At 47.7% G+C, this 15,812-nt stretch overlaps 8 protein-coding genes across 8 annotated transcripts; 2 read left to right on the top strand and 6 right to left on the bottom strand.

Annotated features, from left to right (window-relative positions):
• Positions 1-1,207: 1,207 nt before the first annotated feature.
• On the bottom strand, positions 1,208-2,365 carry EV420DRAFT_1015382 (uncharacterized protein). The gene is made up of 8 exons (XM_060465328.1): positions 2,219-2,365; positions 2,026-2,166; positions 1,898-1,974; positions 1,736-1,852; positions 1,671-1,680; positions 1,578-1,618; positions 1,500-1,525; positions 1,208-1,447 (listed from the first exon to the last, which is right to left on the bottom strand). Exons 1-8 carry the CDS (start codon positions 2,268-2,270, stop codon positions 1,330-1,332), a joined length of 582 nt encoding a protein of 193 aa, XP_060324900.1. The 5' UTR covers positions 2,271-2,365; the 3' UTR covers positions 1,208-1,329.
• Positions 2,366-2,857, bottom strand: EV420DRAFT_1015357 (uncharacterized protein). Its single transcript, XM_060465327.1, has 2 exons — positions 2,679-2,857; positions 2,366-2,625 (listed from the first exon to the last, which is right to left on the bottom strand). Exons 1-2 carry the CDS (start codon positions 2,737-2,739, stop codon positions 2,462-2,464), a joined length of 225 nt encoding a protein of 74 aa, XP_060324901.1. The 5' UTR covers positions 2,740-2,857; the 3' UTR covers positions 2,366-2,461.
• A 616-nt stretch (positions 2,858-3,473) lies between these two features.
• Positions 3,474-3,769, bottom strand: EV420DRAFT_1575548 (uncharacterized protein). The gene has a single exon (XM_060474465.1). It carries the CDS (start codon positions 3,749-3,751, stop codon positions 3,563-3,565), a length of 189 nt encoding a protein of 62 aa, XP_060324902.1. The 5' UTR covers positions 3,752-3,769; the 3' UTR covers positions 3,474-3,562.
• A 620-nt stretch (positions 3,770-4,389) lies between these two features.
• EV420DRAFT_1649044 (uncharacterized protein) lies at positions 4,390-5,234 on the bottom strand (the record flags this gene model as incomplete). The annotated part of the gene is made up of 7 exons (XM_060478246.1): positions 4,390-4,525; positions 4,576-4,601; positions 4,657-4,697; positions 4,749-4,758; positions 4,813-4,929; positions 4,975-5,051; positions 5,102-5,234. The coding sequence occupies 7 exons, from the start codon at positions 5,232-5,234 to the stop codon at positions 4,390-4,392; spliced, it is 540 nt and encodes a 179-aa protein (XP_060324903.1).
• Positions 5,235-6,559: 1,325 nt separating this feature from the next.
• On the bottom strand, positions 6,560-8,631 carry EV420DRAFT_1768451 (uncharacterized protein). The gene is made up of 6 exons (XM_060480968.1): positions 8,575-8,631; positions 8,432-8,522; positions 8,325-8,382; positions 8,104-8,278; positions 8,005-8,052; positions 6,560-7,956 (listed from the first exon to the last, which is right to left on the bottom strand). The coding sequence occupies exons 1-6, from the start codon at positions 8,575-8,577 to the stop codon at positions 6,658-6,660; spliced, it is 1,674 nt and encodes a 557-aa protein (XP_060324904.1). The 5' UTR covers positions 8,578-8,631; the 3' UTR covers positions 6,560-6,657.
• On the top strand, positions 8,625-10,622 carry EV420DRAFT_1575565 (transcription initiation factor TFIID component TAF4 family-domain-containing protein). Its single transcript, XM_060474466.1, has 5 exons — positions 8,625-8,777; positions 8,834-8,882; positions 8,932-9,175; positions 9,229-9,361; positions 9,402-10,622. The coding sequence occupies exons 1-5, from the start codon at positions 8,687-8,689 to the stop codon at positions 10,136-10,138; spliced, it is 1,254 nt and encodes a 417-aa protein (XP_060324905.1). The 5' UTR covers positions 8,625-8,686; the 3' UTR covers positions 10,139-10,622.
• Positions 10,623-10,844: 222 nt separating this feature from the next.
• On the bottom strand, positions 10,845-12,441 carry EV420DRAFT_1575572 (methionyl aminopeptidase). Its single transcript, XM_060474467.1, has 8 exons — positions 12,060-12,441; positions 11,897-12,009; positions 11,816-11,851; positions 11,669-11,768; positions 11,396-11,618; positions 11,299-11,348; positions 11,177-11,245; positions 10,845-11,125 (listed from the first exon to the last, which is right to left on the bottom strand). Exons 1-8 carry the CDS (start codon positions 12,414-12,416, stop codon positions 11,051-11,053), a joined length of 1,023 nt encoding a protein of 340 aa, XP_060324906.1. The 5' UTR covers positions 12,417-12,441; the 3' UTR covers positions 10,845-11,050.
• A 762-nt stretch (positions 12,442-13,203) lies between these two features.
• On the top strand, positions 13,204-15,065 carry EV420DRAFT_1622839 (cytochrome P450; the record flags this gene model as incomplete). The annotated part of the gene is made up of 9 exons (XM_060475865.1): positions 13,204-13,396; positions 13,450-13,527; positions 13,583-13,805; positions 13,854-13,877; positions 13,936-14,013; positions 14,060-14,222; positions 14,275-14,519; positions 14,570-14,659; positions 14,711-15,065. The coding sequence occupies 9 exons, from the start codon at positions 13,204-13,206 to the stop codon at positions 15,063-15,065; spliced, it is 1,449 nt and encodes a 482-aa protein (XP_060324907.1).
• Positions 15,066-15,812: the final 747 nt, after the last annotated feature.

Raw genomic sequence — 15,812 nt, forward strand, 5'->3', positions numbered from 1 at the left:
AAGTCTAGTGTAAATCAAGGGGAAGAAACGAATGATGCGAGGCGTGACTGTCTTGCTATAATCATAATCTTTGAAACATATCAGCCATCAAGGACACCGCGTTTTGGTGCTGAAAGAATCTGTTGGAGCGAAGTCGTGGCTAGATAGCCCATCACATCTTCTATGGCAGTGTGTCGAAGATCAACGAATATGACCTCCGCGTTGATGAGCAGGCATTGAATCTGAAGGGGAGCCACAAAGTGCGTGTTATATTCCAAATTTACGCGACATACCTTCGATGGACGCACATCATTCATGGTATGACAAAATTTGAACTGACCGTTTCTGTTTGGGGGGTTTTATCAGCAGCAGGCCGAGTAGAAGGGTGCCTTGTACTTTTCCCCGTGGGCAGCACCGCATTCAATTGACCAACGGAAAACAGATGAACAGGCCAGAGATCTTGTTTGAGCCATTGCTTCGAATACAAGAAGCTTTCCCTGCGTGATTCGTCAATAATACCGATACACAGCCTCCAGAGCTCCGACTCCGGGTGAAAGCAGAACTATCCCCAAATGAGTGAGAATCATAACGACATAAGTATTGAATAGAGCGTACATGAAGAGTCCAGATTCCATTTTGAATGGCCCGAAGCAACTTATACAACAAGCCAAGACCAAGATGGGCGCTCACTGGTATCAGTCAATCATATTGAGATGCCTTAAACAAGCTCGTTTAGTGCGACTGGCCTATATGAACGGCGACCTATTTCAGCGACTATAGCGAGTGACTACAAATACAGATCAAAAATCATTATAATCACCGTAGCTCTACCGGAGGTATCCCGGAGTCAGCCCACTGGAACTTGTCCGCCTTGAACGCTTTTTTCGCTTCCTCGGGCATCATATCTAGGCAATTCTGCGGTAACAGTCGTAGGGTGATTTCTCAGTTTTGTACAACAAGTAAGATTTTGAGCTGAAATTGGGGACGGACATGGATACAGAAGGCCGGGAAGACGTCGCGAGAGGAAAGACGGTGGTGCCCTTCTCAGGTTTGATCACGTTCGAGTTGAGGCTAAAATTAGGTGTGCGAAATTTATTACAAAGCATGACCTAATCTGATGGCCGTGCGCAGGGGGATGCCGAACGGCAGTTCAGCAGCCGAGGAAGGAAGGAAGTTTTATTACGGTGCTCCTGAACAACTGATGGATACTACGCGGTGGGTTGATAAACTCGGAATCTCACAAGGTCTCACAGGCAGAATACGGTGATTCACATTGAGGTGGTGACAGTGTCTCTTATCATCGACAACAATACTGAGAAGCGCAATTGTATTCTAGATGTATCCCAAATGTTAATAGCTTTCCTGTACCGTATATCTCGCGACAGGGTGTAGAGTGTCGGATAAGCTCAGGCTTTCGACACGAAGCTGCATCCGAGAAGTTAGATTGACCTTCAGGGACGATGCGAGACTGAGGTAAACTTTGTCAGTATTATGTTCTCTGGGAAGATGGAAATACGTACATCAACATAGGGAAGAACACGAGAATCTTATGCAGAAATCAGTAGATGGAGAGGTGGGATGTACAGATTGGCACTTACATCCGTAACAAGAGATGCTATCAGGGGTGGCACATATAGGACTAGAGATTACAATGAACAAAATCCTCGTTAACAAATGTCGTCACAACGTACGGGAAATAAGCTATGATAGAGTTTAAAAATGTATAGATCTCGGAAGGAAGAGGTAGCGAGCTCACTAAATAGATCCTTGAGCCATCACGTCGCAGTGAATCAAAAACTTCGCTTTCATATCGGCGCGGGTTTTCGAGAGCATTGTAGAAGGAGATCAAAATCACAAGGACATTAAATGACAGCTGTGTTCAGTCAGCAGATGCACAGTTCCTGAGTAACGGGCTCACCAAGATACCTATCGTGGAAGGTATTGTCTTCGGTACTCCGGTGACTGCGCAGACTATCAGTTCAGGTGGTAGTTCGACTAGAAAAAGCTTTAGCAATCAGTCATTATTAAGAAATAAATGGCGATTACTTTGTGTTTTCAAAAAAGTCAAAACCGTCATGACAGATAAAACGAGTGCGCCCGTTATGCAGGCAACAAACACGAAGGGCAGTACCCTGCGAACAGTCGGCTTGTGATCCCACAGTCGGTAGGCACGCATCATGACGAAGACTGCAGTTACTATCAGTCACGGATATTCCAATGATGAAAGTGTGCAACCAACATTGCGAAACGCTAACCAAAACAGTTGAAGACAGAGTGAGGAACCAGAACATTTTCGCGCAACTGCAAACATATTATATGATAACACCCTTTAGTCAGTACACATAAGGCTCACTCCTAGTTCTGACATCAGCGTCAATTCGTTACGATGCGTGAAGCACTGGCCATATTAGCGTTAGTTCCTCTCAGTCCACTGAACACTACATTCAAGACGAGTTAGCGAGAGCAGGGAGATGAAACATGTTCACGAGCCATAAACCGTATATAGCATTACTGTCTCCATGAAGTAACGGTTCATTGCATAGATGACCTTTTTTAGGATTTGCCCGTTGAGAGGTCTCCATATCGTGGCGACCTCTTCATCAAGAGTCAGGCAATGGTCCCATAAAAGAAGAGCAGCCATCGCAACTATATCGTCGTGAGATTTCGATACGTCAGAGAGGGAAGTCCCATTAACGTACACGGCGTATACTTCGCAAACAAGATTTGGCGAAGGGAAGGGATAGATGTTAGATCCAGCATAGAGAAAGGAGTAGAAACGAAGGCATAACCGACTTGTTATAATGGTCTTTGAAACATATTAGCCATCAAGGACACCGCATTTTGGGCTAAAAAAAATTGTTATAGCGAAATCGTAGCTAGGCAGGCCAGCAGATCTTTTATGACGGTGTCTCAAAGATCAAATAGATACTGTCTTCGCGTTGATGAGCAGGCATTGTTATCTGAAGAGGAGCCACAAAGTGCGCGTCCTTATATTTAGACCAAAGATTGACGTGGCATAGCTTGATGTACGCACATCGCTCATGGGGTGATAAGATTTGAACCGAGCGACTCTAGTTCGGGGATTTTATCAGCAGTAGGAGTAGGAGGGAGTTCCATGACGTCCCTGGACTTTTCGTACGCAGCACCGCATTCGATTGACCAGTGGTAAACGGTAGACAGATGAACAGACCGTAGATCTTGTTCGAGCCGCTGCTTCGATGGCTAGAAGCTTCCATTTCCCGTGTGGTTCGTCAATGATAATCACTTGGAAATCATGCACAGCCTCCGAAACTCCGACTCCAGGAGAAAGCCGAACTGTCCCAAAACAAGTGAGAATAACAACTAGGGTGAAAGGATTGAATAGAGCGCACATTTTGAATAGATGAGGCATGAATGGCCTGAAGCGAAGCAGTCTAAACGTCAAGCCAAGACCAAGATGAGCGCTTACCAGTTGATCATATTGGGATGTCTTAAACAAACTCGTTTAGTGCAATGCTCATATTAACGGCGTCCTATTTTAGCGACGATAGCGAGTGACTACAAGTATAGATCAAAAATCATTATAATATGTACAAAATCCACATCACCGTAGCTCTGCCGGAGGTATCCAGTCAGGGACCTTATCCCACTGGAACTTGTCCGCTTTGAATGCTTCCTTCGCCTCCTCGGACACCATCTCTAGATAATTCTGCGGTAGCAGCTGATCATAGGGTGATCTTCCGGGTTTGTACAACGAAAATGATTTCGTGCTGAAATCGGGGGGGGCGGACATGGATACGGAGGGTTGGGAAGACATCGCGGGAGGAAAGATGACGGAAGCGGCAGCTGCAGCGGTAGGTGGACTGAAAGCAGATTGTTGAGGCTGAGGAGGCCCAAAGGCAGAGGGAGGCTGAGAAAATGCGCCCCGTTTGTGTTCGAGTTGGTTCTGGATCAGAACTGGGAAAGGCTGGTACAAGTGCTGCTGTCAATGTCTTCCCGAATGTAGATTGCTGGCTGACACACTGGGTGCTAAATCCGGACTGGTTGTTGGAGCAGTCGCGTTGTTCGCAGCTACGGACATACTGGAAAGCTGCAGTACAAAAGTTGAGAAGCCTCCTCCTCCCCTTCCAGTACTGATCCAAAGGCGCTCGCCTCGCCACCTGCATACGAACTGAAGGCGCCAGTCCTGGGTTTGATCACGTTCGAGTTGAGGCTAAAATTAGGCTGCTGTAGTGCGATACTTATTACCAAGCATGACCGAATCTGATGATCGTGCGAAATGCATTGGGGATGCCGAACGGCAGGCAGTTCAGCAGCCCGAGAACTTAAACGATAAACTTAAGGTCTCACAGGCAGAATACGGTGATTCGCATTGAGGCGGTGACAGCGTCTCTTATCGTCAACAACAATACTGAGAAGCGCAATTGTATTCTAGATGTATCCCAAATGTGAATAGCCTTCCTGTCCTGTATATATCGCCACAGGACGTAGAGTGTCGGATAAGCTCAGGCTTTCGACGCGAAGGTGCATCCGAGAAGTAAGATTTGCCTTCAGAGACGATATGAGACTGAGGGAAAAGTCAGCATCGTGTTCCCAGACGGGGATGGAAATACGTACATCAACATAGGGAAGAACACTACAATCTGATAGTAGAGGATCAGCAGACGGAGAGTGGGATGTGCTCAATCTGACACCTACTTCTGCGACAAGAGACGTTATCAGAAGCAGCATCCATAAGACTAGAGATAACAATGAATACGATCCCTGCAACCAAGGTCGTCATAACGTACGGGAGAGTAGCTATGATGAAGTTTAAAATGTACAGACCTCGGAAGGAAGAAGTAGCCAGCTCACCAAATAGACCCTTGAGCCATCACGTCGCAGTGAATCAAAAACTTCGCTTTCATATCGGCGTGGGTTTTCGAGAGCATTGTAGAAGGAGATCAAAATCACAAGGACATTAAATGACAGCTGTGTTCAGTCAGCAGACGCACGGTTCCTGAATAACGGGCTCACCAAGATACCTATCGTGGAAGGTACTGTCTTCGGTACCCCGGTGACTGCGCAAACTATCAGTTCAGGTGGTAGTTTGACTAGAAAAAAGCCTTAGAAATAAATCATTACGGAAACAAATATCAATTACTTTGTGTTTTCAAAAGAGTCAAAACCATCATGACAGATAAAACGAATGCACCTGTTATGCAGGCAACAAACACGAAGGGCAGTATCCTGCGAACAGTCGGCTTGTAATCCCACAGTTGATAGGCACGCCTCATGACGAAAACTACAGTTGCAATCAGTCACAGATATTCCAATGATGAAAGTGCAGCCAACATTGCGAAATGCTAGCCAAGATAGTCGAAGATATAGGGATTAACCAGAATATTTTTGCGCAACTGCAGACATATTATTTGACAATACCCTTTGAGTCGGTGCACATGAAGCTCACTCCTAGTTCTGATGTCAGTGTCAGTTCGTTACGGAAACGTGAAGCACTGACCATACTAGCACTGGCAGCCTCTAAATCCAGCGAATACTGAATTCAAGACGAGTTAGCGAGAGGACCGGGGGATGAAGAACGTTCACGAACCATAAGCCGTATATAGCATCACTGCCTCCATGAAGTAACGGTTCATTATATAGACGACTTTTGTTAGGATCTGCCTGTTGAGAGGCTTCCACATTGTTGTGACTTCTTCATCGAGGGTCAGGCAATGGTCCCACAAAGAAGAACAGCCATCGCAGCTATGTCGTCGTGAGATCCCGATACGTCAGAGTAGCAAGTCCCATCAACGTACACGGCGTATACTTTACAAACAAGAGCTGGTCAAGGGAAGGGATAGATATTAGATCCAGCATGGAGAAAGGGGTAGAAACGAAGGTGTAATCGTACTTGTTAATATGGTTTTTGAAGCATATTGACCATCAAGGACATCGGGTTTTGGGCTAAATGAAATTGTCATAGTGAAGTCGTAGCTAGGTAGGCCAGGACATCATTTATGGCGAAAAAGATCAAATTGATCTTCGCGTTGATGAGCAGGCACTGTTATCTGAAGGGAAGCCACGAGACGCGCGTCCAATATTTGGACCCAAAATCGACGTGGCATAGCTCCATGTACGCACATCGTTCATGGAATGACAAAATTTGAACTGAGCAACCGCGATTCTGTTTCGGGGATTTTATCAGCAGTGGGAGTAGGAGAGAGTTCCATGAGTCATGACTTCCTTGGACCTTTCGTGTGCAGCACCGCATTTGATTGGCCAGTGGTAAACGGTAGACAGATGAACAGACCGTGGATCTTGTTCGAGTTGCTGCCTCGATTGCTAGAAGCTTTCATTTCCTGTGTGGTTCGCCAATGATAATCGATAATCACTTGGAAACCATGCACAGCCTCCGAAACTCGACTGCAGGTGAAAGCAGAACTGCCCCGAAACAAGTGAGAATAACAACTAGGGTAAAAGGATTGAATAGAGCGTACGTTTTGGATAGATGAGGCATGAATGGCCCGAAGCGAAGCAGTCTAAACATCAAGCCGAGACTAAGATGGGCACTTACTGGTATCAGTCGATCATATTGAGATGCCTTAAACAAACTCGTTTAGTGCGACCGGCTCATATTAACGGCGTCATATTTCAGTGACTACAGCAAGTGAATACAAATACAGATCGAGATTCATTATAATATGTACAAAATCCACATCACCGTAGCTCTACCGGAGGTATCCAGTCAGGGACCTTACCCCACTGGAACTTGTCCGCTTTGAATGCTTCCTTCGCCTCCTCGGACACCATCTCTAGATAATTCTGCGGTAGGAGCTGATCATAGGGTGATTTTCCGGGTTTGTACAATGAGGATGATTTCGCGCTGAAATCAGGGGCGGACATGGATACGGAGGGTTGCGAAGACATCGCGGGAGGAAAGACGGTGGTGGTGGAGGCGCTGGTAGGTGGGCTGAAAGCAGATTGCTGAGGCTGAGCAGGCCCAAAGGCAGAGGGAGGCTGAGAAAATGCGCCTCCGCTCGTATTCGAGTTGGGCCCGAATGGAGAAGGGTTAGAACTGGGAAAGGCTGATACAGGCGCTGCTGTCGATGATTGTCCGAATGCAGAACGCTGGCCGCCGAACGGGGTGCCAAATGCCGACTGCTGGGTGTTGCCAAATGCGGATGGTGTAGGGGTAGGGTTCCCGAATGCACTGGTAGGAGGTGCTGTTGTGCCGAATGCGCTCGTTGAAGGAGTAGCGGTCGCGTTGCTTGCAGCTGCAGACATACTGGATGGCTGCGATGCGAAGGCCGAGAAGCCTCCTCCGCTTCCTCCTCCTCCGGTACTGGAGCCTCCGCCAAAGGCGCTCGCCCCGCCTCCTGCATACGAACTGAAGGCGCCAGTCCCTGGTTTGATCACTGATGTTTGGCCGAACGCAGATGTCGGCTGGGTAGTTTGTCCGAATGCAGAGGTTTGTGATGGTTGCGCAAACGACGATGTCTGAGCTGGTTGGCCAAATGCTGAAGTCTGAGGCTTAGGTGCTGGCTGTCCGAAGGCAGACGTCTGAGTAGGGGGATTTCCAAAGGCAGATGACTGGGCAGCCCGTTGTCCGAACGCGGACGTCTGAGATGACGGTTGTCCGAATGCAGAGGGCTGTCCGAAGGCGGATGTCGGGGTTGCCGCTTGGCCAAAAGCTGACGTTTGGGCGGCTGGTTGTCCAAATGCTGATGTCTGGGCAGCAGGTTGTCCAAATGCCGAAGTTTGAGTTGCTGGCTGGCCAAAAGCAGATGTAGTCGCTGGTTTCTGACCAAATGGTGACTGTCCAAAAGCTGGCTGGCCAAACGCAGGCTTTCCAAAAGCCGATTGGCCAAAGGCAGAGGTCGTCGATGTCGACGATAAGCCAAATGCGGAGCTTGTCGACGTCGGCGAAGAACCACTGGCAAATTTCGCGAGAGCACCGCCATTTTGGCTGTTTGTCATGGCAGTCTTGAAAGCTTCTAAAGGATTGGACCGGATGTTCTGTACTGCTGTTAGCGGAAAGATGAACCTATGTGAACGAGAACCTACCGCATACACCTGCTCTGCCGCAGCAATCTTCTGTGATTCATATTGCACCTACCTGGTGTTAAATACTATAGTTTGACAGTAAAAGGAGCGATATCATACATATTGATTGACGTTTCCGGAACTCAGTGCATTGACTGCTTGAACCCGCAGTTCTTCCGGTGATTCATCCAAGCCAGTGACGAGGAGAGGTTCATGTTTTGCGGGCCCAAAGGATGATAATGGCCATAACGGTTTGTCGACATTGATGGTCACATCTTTCGTTATAGATTCCTGGCTGTGACTCGTTAGGAAAAATTCTCTAGTTTGTGTTGTGATCTTACGTGAAGGGTAGACTAGGAGGATCTGATGCGCTTGTTTTCGTGCTATTCCATGATGAATCTACGAGGAGTTTTGGTACGGAGCATGCCACACTGCAGAGACGACGCACTTCCAAATCCGCCAGTTACGTTTTTAGGATGTTCATTCCTACAATTATCACCAAAACGGCATGTTCCTTTCAAAAAGAAAGTACAAATAGCCTAAAATCCACAGTTTCAGTCCAAAAAACGCGCTCGAAGGAGAACGACACACCATGTTGGTGGAAACCTGAGAGTCATTTCCTAAACAAGACACGCCAAAACGGGACCGAGGGGCTGCAGTCACGTTCTGTGACTATGTTACGCGTTTCCTCAATTCAACCACCATGAAATCCGAGGGCGACGCGACGAGTCCGCCAGCTGCACAAACGCCGACAACGACAACGACAACTACTTACACCCAATGGACCACACCCCGTTCGTGTACTGCCGAAAACGGCCCATCCATTCCAATTGACTGGTCCGTGACTTAGACATTCCCATTGATCCTGCTCTACAGGCCCAAACAACACAGGCGCAACAGTAAATTCTTTCCTGTCTTCGGTCCCTTCCTTTGACAATTTTTGCCTAGGGCTCAATCACCGTACCAACATTATTCACCGTATTCACATTATCAATATGCAACACATTATCCTTCCTATGCTCCCGCTGCACCACAAGCATCTCAAGCAGCGACAACAACGGTTCCACGTCCTGTAACTGCGGCTGCCGCCGCAACACCCGCTCAGTCTACTAATAGTGGAGGAGGAGGAATGGATACTGCCGATATAGCTACGCTGAACGATGCTCTCGGCAGCGCTGGTGTAGATCTCAGAGTGTGTGACTCGTATTCTCTTGAATTGCTATCATTCTCATTGCTCCTCCAAAGGCAGAAGAAGAATCGTTACAGCGGTCGCATGAGCAACACCTTACCTACCGCTCATACGAAGACCGTACACGCAAGCAACCAGCCAAGCCTTCATTCGATACTCGATATCTAGGTGCCACCATGCGCACCGTCGGTACCCAGCACAAGGTCACAGCGAATACCTGACGACTCAGTCAACTACCTAGCTCTTGCTCTGCGTGCGCGACTACAAGACCTCGTTGAACAAATGGTCGCAGCTGCCAATCACCGCACGGACACCCAATTTGATCGACCCGCGTCATTATACGAGGATGGGTCGCCTATGTGGAGCATCCTCGTTCGGAGCGACGTCGCGAAGCAACTGGCTGCGTTGGAAAAAGTCGAACGGGAAGAAGAGATGAAGGTGCGCCGGGAACGAAAGGAGAGGGCAGATATGGCTGCCGCACATGCTGCTGCTCTTGCTGCACAGGCAGCGGGAGGTCCTAGTGCTGTAGCAGAGGTCTACGATGATACAGAAGGCGGGACGAAGAAGAAGAGGAAGAAGGAAGGACCAGGAGTCACTGCTCGCAACATGTCAGAAGACGTGCGCAAAAAGATGTCGAACGCTGTTGCTAGTCAAGCTGCTGGCATTGGGGGTAAATACTCTTGGATGACGGCGGCTAATGCTAGTGCCCCTGCTCCTCGGCCAAAAGCTGCTGCCGCTGCCTCTCCAAACCCCGCTGGGGCGAGTACTCCAGGGGGAACTGCTGCAGCTAATGCAGCAAGTTCGTGGTCAAGACCATATGTGCCCACAAAAAAGCCGCCGACACCACAGCAGTCTGTAGCTGAGGACGATACGCGGACGACGATAACTCTGAGGGATGCAATGTTTGTGATAGAGAAGGAACGTGGGCACGGTGGTGGAAGGGGCGCTGCGAGAGGATGGATATAGATATAACAATTAACCTCTACTTCGCTTGATATATGGTTCCGAGTCCTTTGTACAATATTGGGTAGACTCGGCCATCACGCTGGGATCGTGCAGTAATCATATTCGGAGTTTGCCGGGCCTTTCCCTATGAGATCATTCATCAAAAGAGTGGGAACTGTTTGCTGCTTTCATTTACCTGGTAATTCTTTTGGGTCCATGTTTTATTTCTATTCGTTGCTAAAATATGTATCTTTTACCAATCCTGTTCCCAACAGCCGAGTAGCGTCAATAACTAGCTAGCCGCATACGTTCTTGAATTCGGACACAACAAGTCCCACAACGTCCGATTCTCTCGAAACTCGCCTACAACATCCAATGTTACTGAACACCTGATGACTAACACAATCACACCGGACAGATGAGAATTTGAGGGAAACCTGAATGCGCACAATAAGGTTACGTTTTGGGAGGTCGATTTTGGCTGAAAATTTACATAAAATTTGCGTATTCCCGAAATTTATCTCTGGCGGGCGGCATGGGATTTAGATCCTCCAAAATGCGAAGTTCGTTGACCCCCAAATGAAGCTCCTAAAATGTTACATTTATGCTCAAAATTCAGGTTTGCCAAAAATTTTCATCTTCCCGGTGTGAATGCAGATTGAACCCATTTCGGTACAAGGGAATTGATAGTCTCAATCTAAGTACCCAAGGTACGATCTCGGATCTCCTGGACAATCATCCGGTGCTTTTCTGTCTATCCCTGCAGTACGGACAATCTCAATGTATAGCGTAAATCTAGGCAATACTAGACCGTATGAACAACAATATTAGATCAAGAAAGTCATAATTAGCCAGATTAAAAATAAACCAGTGCTCTGCAAATATAGCACTCAGGTGTACGTATGCGGTGGGCCTCAAATGTTAGTACGTGAGCTAGAGGGTGAGAATGTCTGCGCCGGATTCTGTAATTAGTATCATATGCTCGGCCTGAGCACTGCGCGCGCAGTTCTGGCATAAAGTAAATCGAAAAGATGTATCATTAGTGAAGAGAATACACACTGTTGTACTAGTCGCCCATCCGTCCGGGAAAATCCATCCCTTTAGATCTGTACCCTGGATAATCGATGGCTTCAATGCATAGGTCAGGACAGCATTCAGAGATGGTATCCATAAGGACATACCTCGATAGTAAAACAATGACCTGGTTTCATAATCCCGGGTTCTTCGTTGTCTGTCCAGTTGTTAACTATAGCAGCCCGAACTTATGACGCGACTTACAAGAATGCAATATCCAGGGCTTGGCATGAAACGCAGTCCCGATTCCATGACCAGTAAATTGTTCTGATATGCAGAAGTCCATATCAAGCTGAGATCTAGTGCCAGCTAGATAGTAGTGTATCGCTTGTCCTATGCCTTTGAATGGCTTTCCGGGTCCGCAGGCGGAGATTCCTGCTCTCAGGGCGTTGAAAGTAACCGCACAAAGAACACGGCCCTCTGCGTCCTATCGAAAATAGGTTACACCACGACATCGAGACAAAAAGCTACACCCACTACATCTCCGACCAAGAAGGTTTCTGAGGTGTCGCCGTGATATCCGTCCAAATATACTGTGATATCGATGTTGATAATGTCTCCGTCTTCGAGAGGACGGCTAGAAGGGAATGAGAAACATTTCAAGTATACAGTGGAAGAGCCAACTCGTCTGGTATTCCATGTGCGATAACGTTGTTTATGCTGCAAAAAATCAGCATGAACTGGTCAATAAAGCATGCCAAGTACCTAGTACAACAAGATTTTGGGAATCCCTTATAACGCAGTGGAGATGGATAGGCTCCGCGGGCGACGATGTATTCATGAACCGCGGCGTCGATGGCATTGGTAGTCACCCCGACCTAGACAACCATCACCTCTATGAAACCAAAAAGAGACGTCTCTAACGTACCTTTACGAGAGAACCAGCAAACTCTCGAACTTTACTTGCCAATGCCCCAGCGCGTCTGACGCGTGCTTCTTCCTCGCCGCCAAGCGTGATGATGCTATCATCATCCAGTGTAACGTCGTGACCGCTACCGACATAAGGTGGAACGCGAATCGAAGGCGGAACCGGTTTGGGTGCTATATGGGATACGCCGAATACGAAAGGTTCTTCGGGAAGGATAACACTGTATGTCCCAAAATCGTACGTTTCTTCTACATCCGTGTGTGAATATAAACGTTTCTGTTTTGGAGTCGGGCACACATGACGGAATGGCCGAGAAGTTAAAGTTTTGGCAAGAGCTGAACACGGTCGTCGAAACATAAAGCAGCTACAGTTTGGTCTAAACGTCCGTTGCCAAATAGTGCCTAAAAGGGTCAAGGTGATATGTTTTGCTTTGACCCTCGATCCGAATCACATTCCCGTAACAACTATTTTCGTTCAAGATAAGTATGTGGATAAATCTCGACTACTGGGGTTCATAATCAAGTGTGTCAAGCTAGTATGCCGTCGGGCCAGCAGTTAATTAATTCATCCACTAGCAATGCTACTAGTACTAAGTAGTGCCTGCGCATGCGGCTCGATAACCTTCAAGTTCAATATTGCCGAGGCCGTCGGCTAATCAAAGTTATGTGCGCAATCATGCTGCGTTTTTGCTGCACACCGGAGCTAACCTAGTCATATGTTCCCAGCTTCATCAAAACGATAACATCAGGCATTTGAACCGGTTTAGTCTTCATGGTGACAGGGTACCTACGAGTCGTCATACTCATCTGGAACTGTTTACCGTGTTGATATAAGTACTACTGGGTCTCACCTGCCCCTTTGCGAAGGCGCATCGCTTTAAATCCTGAACGACCCACCGCTTTCTCCCCCCCCCCCCCCAACATGATTAGTCTCGTTTTGGCAAGCTTTCTCGGTGTGGTAGGTCTTTGTCGAGCTCATAATTTTGCAATTCATATTAATTAATGAACAGGTGAACTACTTGTATTTCCACAGGGTTGAGCCGACGAGACCTATAACGACATTTCTGCTCCTGTCACTCGAGCCTCCGGTATTGCTCTACTTCAACGGACAACCATGGTCTGTTAATTCCCTCTTCGTCATCTACATGTTCTTCTTCGTCTCGTTGGGTCTGTCCATCTGCGCTCACCGGCTGTCTCCTTTCCACCCTTTGTCTAAGATTCCCGGCCCAATTCCTTACAAGGTCACCAAGCTGTACGGCGCATGGATATGCTGGAAAGGACATCAGTACCTCGATTGGAAGGACCTCCATGACGAGTACGGGCCCATAGTCCGAACCGGTATGTCCGCCCGTTCCTTCTTTCAAATGTATATTCACAGCCACTCCTGATAGGACCCAACGAAGTGTCGGTCATAGACGTTCAATCAATTAACGCAGTCTTCGGGGCAGGAGGACTTCCGAAAGGAATCTGTGAGTCTCGACCCTGGGTAAATGCTGCTTTGCCTAATTACCACGGCACAACCAGATTATACATGCCGACACGTACCTCCTCCTGGATCCACTAGTCTCATACTATTGACTGGCGCTTCGCATGCCAGTAGACGACGACGCTGGTCCAGAGGCTTAAACGCCCAGGCGCTTAAAGACTACGAGGTCCATATCTCAGAGAGAGCGACCCAACTAACGGAAAAAATCAAAGACCTGAATTCTGAGCCTCTAGACTTGGTTCCATGGCTGAACTATTTTACGTGAGTTTCTTCCCTTCCGACGTCCTGGCGCGTATTGACCGATTCCAGCGTGGACTTCATGGGAGATATGGCGTGAGTACCGTACCTCAAATGATACCAGACCGTGGTGCCTGACGCTAGTAACGAATAGGTTCGGAGGCGGTTCAGAATTGATGGCAACTGACGGCCAGGGTGACGGGATCTTCGACATGCTGGAAATTTACTGGAGGTAGGTTGTGGTCATTTCTGGTTAACGTTGTGAACGTAATTTTTAGAGTCATATCCGCGGTCTGCCATATTCCATGGGCATACCAAGCCACTGTGTTCACAGTTTCGCTCCTCTCGAAGACATTTGCGGGGATGAGGCCGTACGCAATACGTTGTGCCACCAATCGAGTACAAGGTGGTTCGAAGACGAAGGATTTATGGTATCATCTAGTAAAAGACTGTCATTTCTCTCATTGTGTGAGCTTACTGATGTATTCTGCAGATGGATGAAGAAGATATTGAGAAATTTAAGCCGCCCTTGAATGATGTCGTCGCCGACGGACTGTTGGCGATCGTAGCTGGAGCAGACACCAGTTCTTCAGCAATGAGTTGCATGTTCTGGTGTCTCTTGTCGGATCATGAATGTCTCAAGCGTTTACAGCATGAGATAGACACCGTGTTCCCCGACGGTGCGAACGCTTTGGATGTATCAAAGCATTCTGAGCTTCCCTATCTGAGAGCCTGCATGTACGTCTATTTGTCGAGATCTGATATGTCTTCTCTGACCTAGCTCACAGCAACGAGACGCTGAGGCTGTTTCCACCATTACCTACGAATGGTCCACGCGAAGTACCGAGGGGTTCACATGGGAAAGTCGTCTTTGGCCAGTAAGTCGTTCACGACTCGATGGTTCTCTATGCTCAATGCGAGTTTAAAAGTCTCTTGCCTGGAGGCACACAAGTCTACATCCCACCTTATACCATCCATCGTAATCCCCAGTATTTCTCTCCCTTCCCTGACAAGTTCGTTCCTGAAAGATGGATCACGAGCTCTGGCTTCTCAGAGAATCACAACCTTAACGCATTTATTCCCTTTTCATCTGGTCCTGCGAACTGTGTTGGGAAGAAGTTGGCTATGCAGGAAATGATGATGCTGACAAGTCTACTGGTGCAGAAGTTTGATATGCGTTTTGCAGAAGGATTTGATAGCGCTGCTTGGCCGCTTGGTATTCTTGACCATTTCGTAACAACCCGGCCGAATCTTCCTGTGGTGATGACTCCGAGAGCTCAGTAAGCGGGTTCAGTTCTCGCGTTCTGTCGGAGCACACTTTTTTCAATCCTCCTATTTTGTATCAAGTTGCTGTAGATATCTAGTAGATATCCATATATTATTGTTATGATAGTAAATTCATCTCTGCGAGGGGTGGGGAAAATTACATAGGATGAGGGTTCATTTGGAAATGCTGCAAAAAACGCCGTGAAAGAAGCTCAGTCGTATTTGGGAATTGATTCGGTCTTTCCCGATGCTTCTATCAACACAGTGGTCAGTTGGGCTCTTTCTCTTTCAAAACGCGCTTTTTGGACTCAAACACACTCCTTCAGACCGTTTGTACTTTCTGGAGGGGACATGCCGTTTTGGTGATAATCGCAGGAATTAACGTTACTGGAGTTCGAACTTCGGAGGTGCGTCATCTCCGTCCTAGTGTGATATACTCTTGTACTAACGTTCTCTGTAGATTCGTCATGAAATAGCAGAAAAATAGGTGCATCAGATCCTCCTAACATACCTCTCGTGCAAGCTCTCGATCTGACGGACTCAAACGCTTGCCTTACAAACCACAGTCAGGAATCCTTAGCGAAAGGTCTGACGAACCTCTATGGCCATTATCAGCCTTTGCACCCATCAGGCATGAGATTATCCTTGTCCCAGAAAAATGTTCAACCATTTGCTGTTAGCCAAGCATCGGTGAACAAACCAGGGACTGGCTCCCTCAATTCGTATGCAGGAGGTGGAGCGAGCTCCTTTGGGCCTGTCGGAGGC

The sequence above is a fragment of the Desarmillaria tabescens genome, assembly GCF_030435595.1.
Source record: "Desarmillaria tabescens strain CCBAS 213 chromosome Unknown EV420scaffold_56, whole genome shotgun sequence".
Taxonomy (NCBI): domain Eukaryota; kingdom Fungi; phylum Basidiomycota; class Agaricomycetes; order Agaricales; family Physalacriaceae; genus Desarmillaria; species Desarmillaria tabescens.

Coding starts and splice junctions, on each gene's coding strand:
- EV420DRAFT_1015382 (XM_060465328.1), bottom strand. CDS start 2,270: ATGTTCTGGTTCCTCACTCTGTCTTCAACTGTTTTGGTTAGCGTTTCG. Junction 2,167..2,218: donor TTTGGTTAGCGTTTCGCAAT/GTTGGTTGCACA, acceptor TAGTAACTGCAG/TCTTCGTCATGATGCGTGCC. Junction 1,853..1,897: donor CTTCCACGATAGGTATCTTG/GTGAGCCCGTTA, acceptor GACTGAACACAG/CTGTCATTTAATGTCCTTGT.
- EV420DRAFT_1015357 (XM_060465327.1), bottom strand. CDS start 2,739: ATGCTGGATCTAACATCTATCCCTTCCCTTCGCCAAATCTTGTTTGCG. Junction 2,626..2,678: donor GTTTGCGAAGTATACGCCGT/GTACGTTAATGG, acceptor ACGACGATATAG/TTGCGATGGCTGCTCTTCTT.
- EV420DRAFT_1575548 (XM_060474465.1), bottom strand. CDS start 3,751: ATGTCCGCCCCCCCCGATTTCAGCACGAAATCATTTTCGTTGTACAAA.
- EV420DRAFT_1768451 (XM_060480968.1), bottom strand. Junction 8,383..8,431: donor CGTAACTGGCGGATTTGGAA/GTGCGTCGTCTC, acceptor AACTCCTCGTAG/ATTCATCATGGAATAGCACG. Junction 7,957..8,004: donor CGGCAGAGCAGGTGTATGCG/GTAGGTTCTCGT, acceptor ACAGCAGTACAG/AACATCCGGTCCAATCCTTT.
- EV420DRAFT_1575565 (XM_060474466.1), top strand. CDS start 8,687: ATGAAATCCGAGGGCGACGCGACGAGTCCGCCAGCTGCACAAACGCCG. Junction 8,778..8,833: donor CACCCAATGGACCACACCCC/GTTCGTGTACTG, acceptor TCCGTGACTTAG/ACATTCCCATTGATCCTGCT. Junction 9,362..9,401: donor TGCCACCATGCGCACCGTCG/GTACCCAGCACA, acceptor CTGACGACTCAG/TCAACTACCTAGCTCTTGCT.
- EV420DRAFT_1575572 (XM_060474467.1), bottom strand. CDS start 12,416: ATGTTTCGACGACCGTGTTCAGCTCTTGCCAAAACTTTAACTTCTCGG. Junction 11,619..11,668: donor CCTTCTTGGTCGGAGATGTA/GTGGGTGTAGCT, acceptor TATTTTCGATAG/GACGCAGAGGGCCGTGTTCT. Junction 11,349..11,395: donor GCCCTGGATATTGCATTCTT/GTAAGTCGCGTC, acceptor ACAACTGGACAG/ACAACGAAGAACCCGGGATT.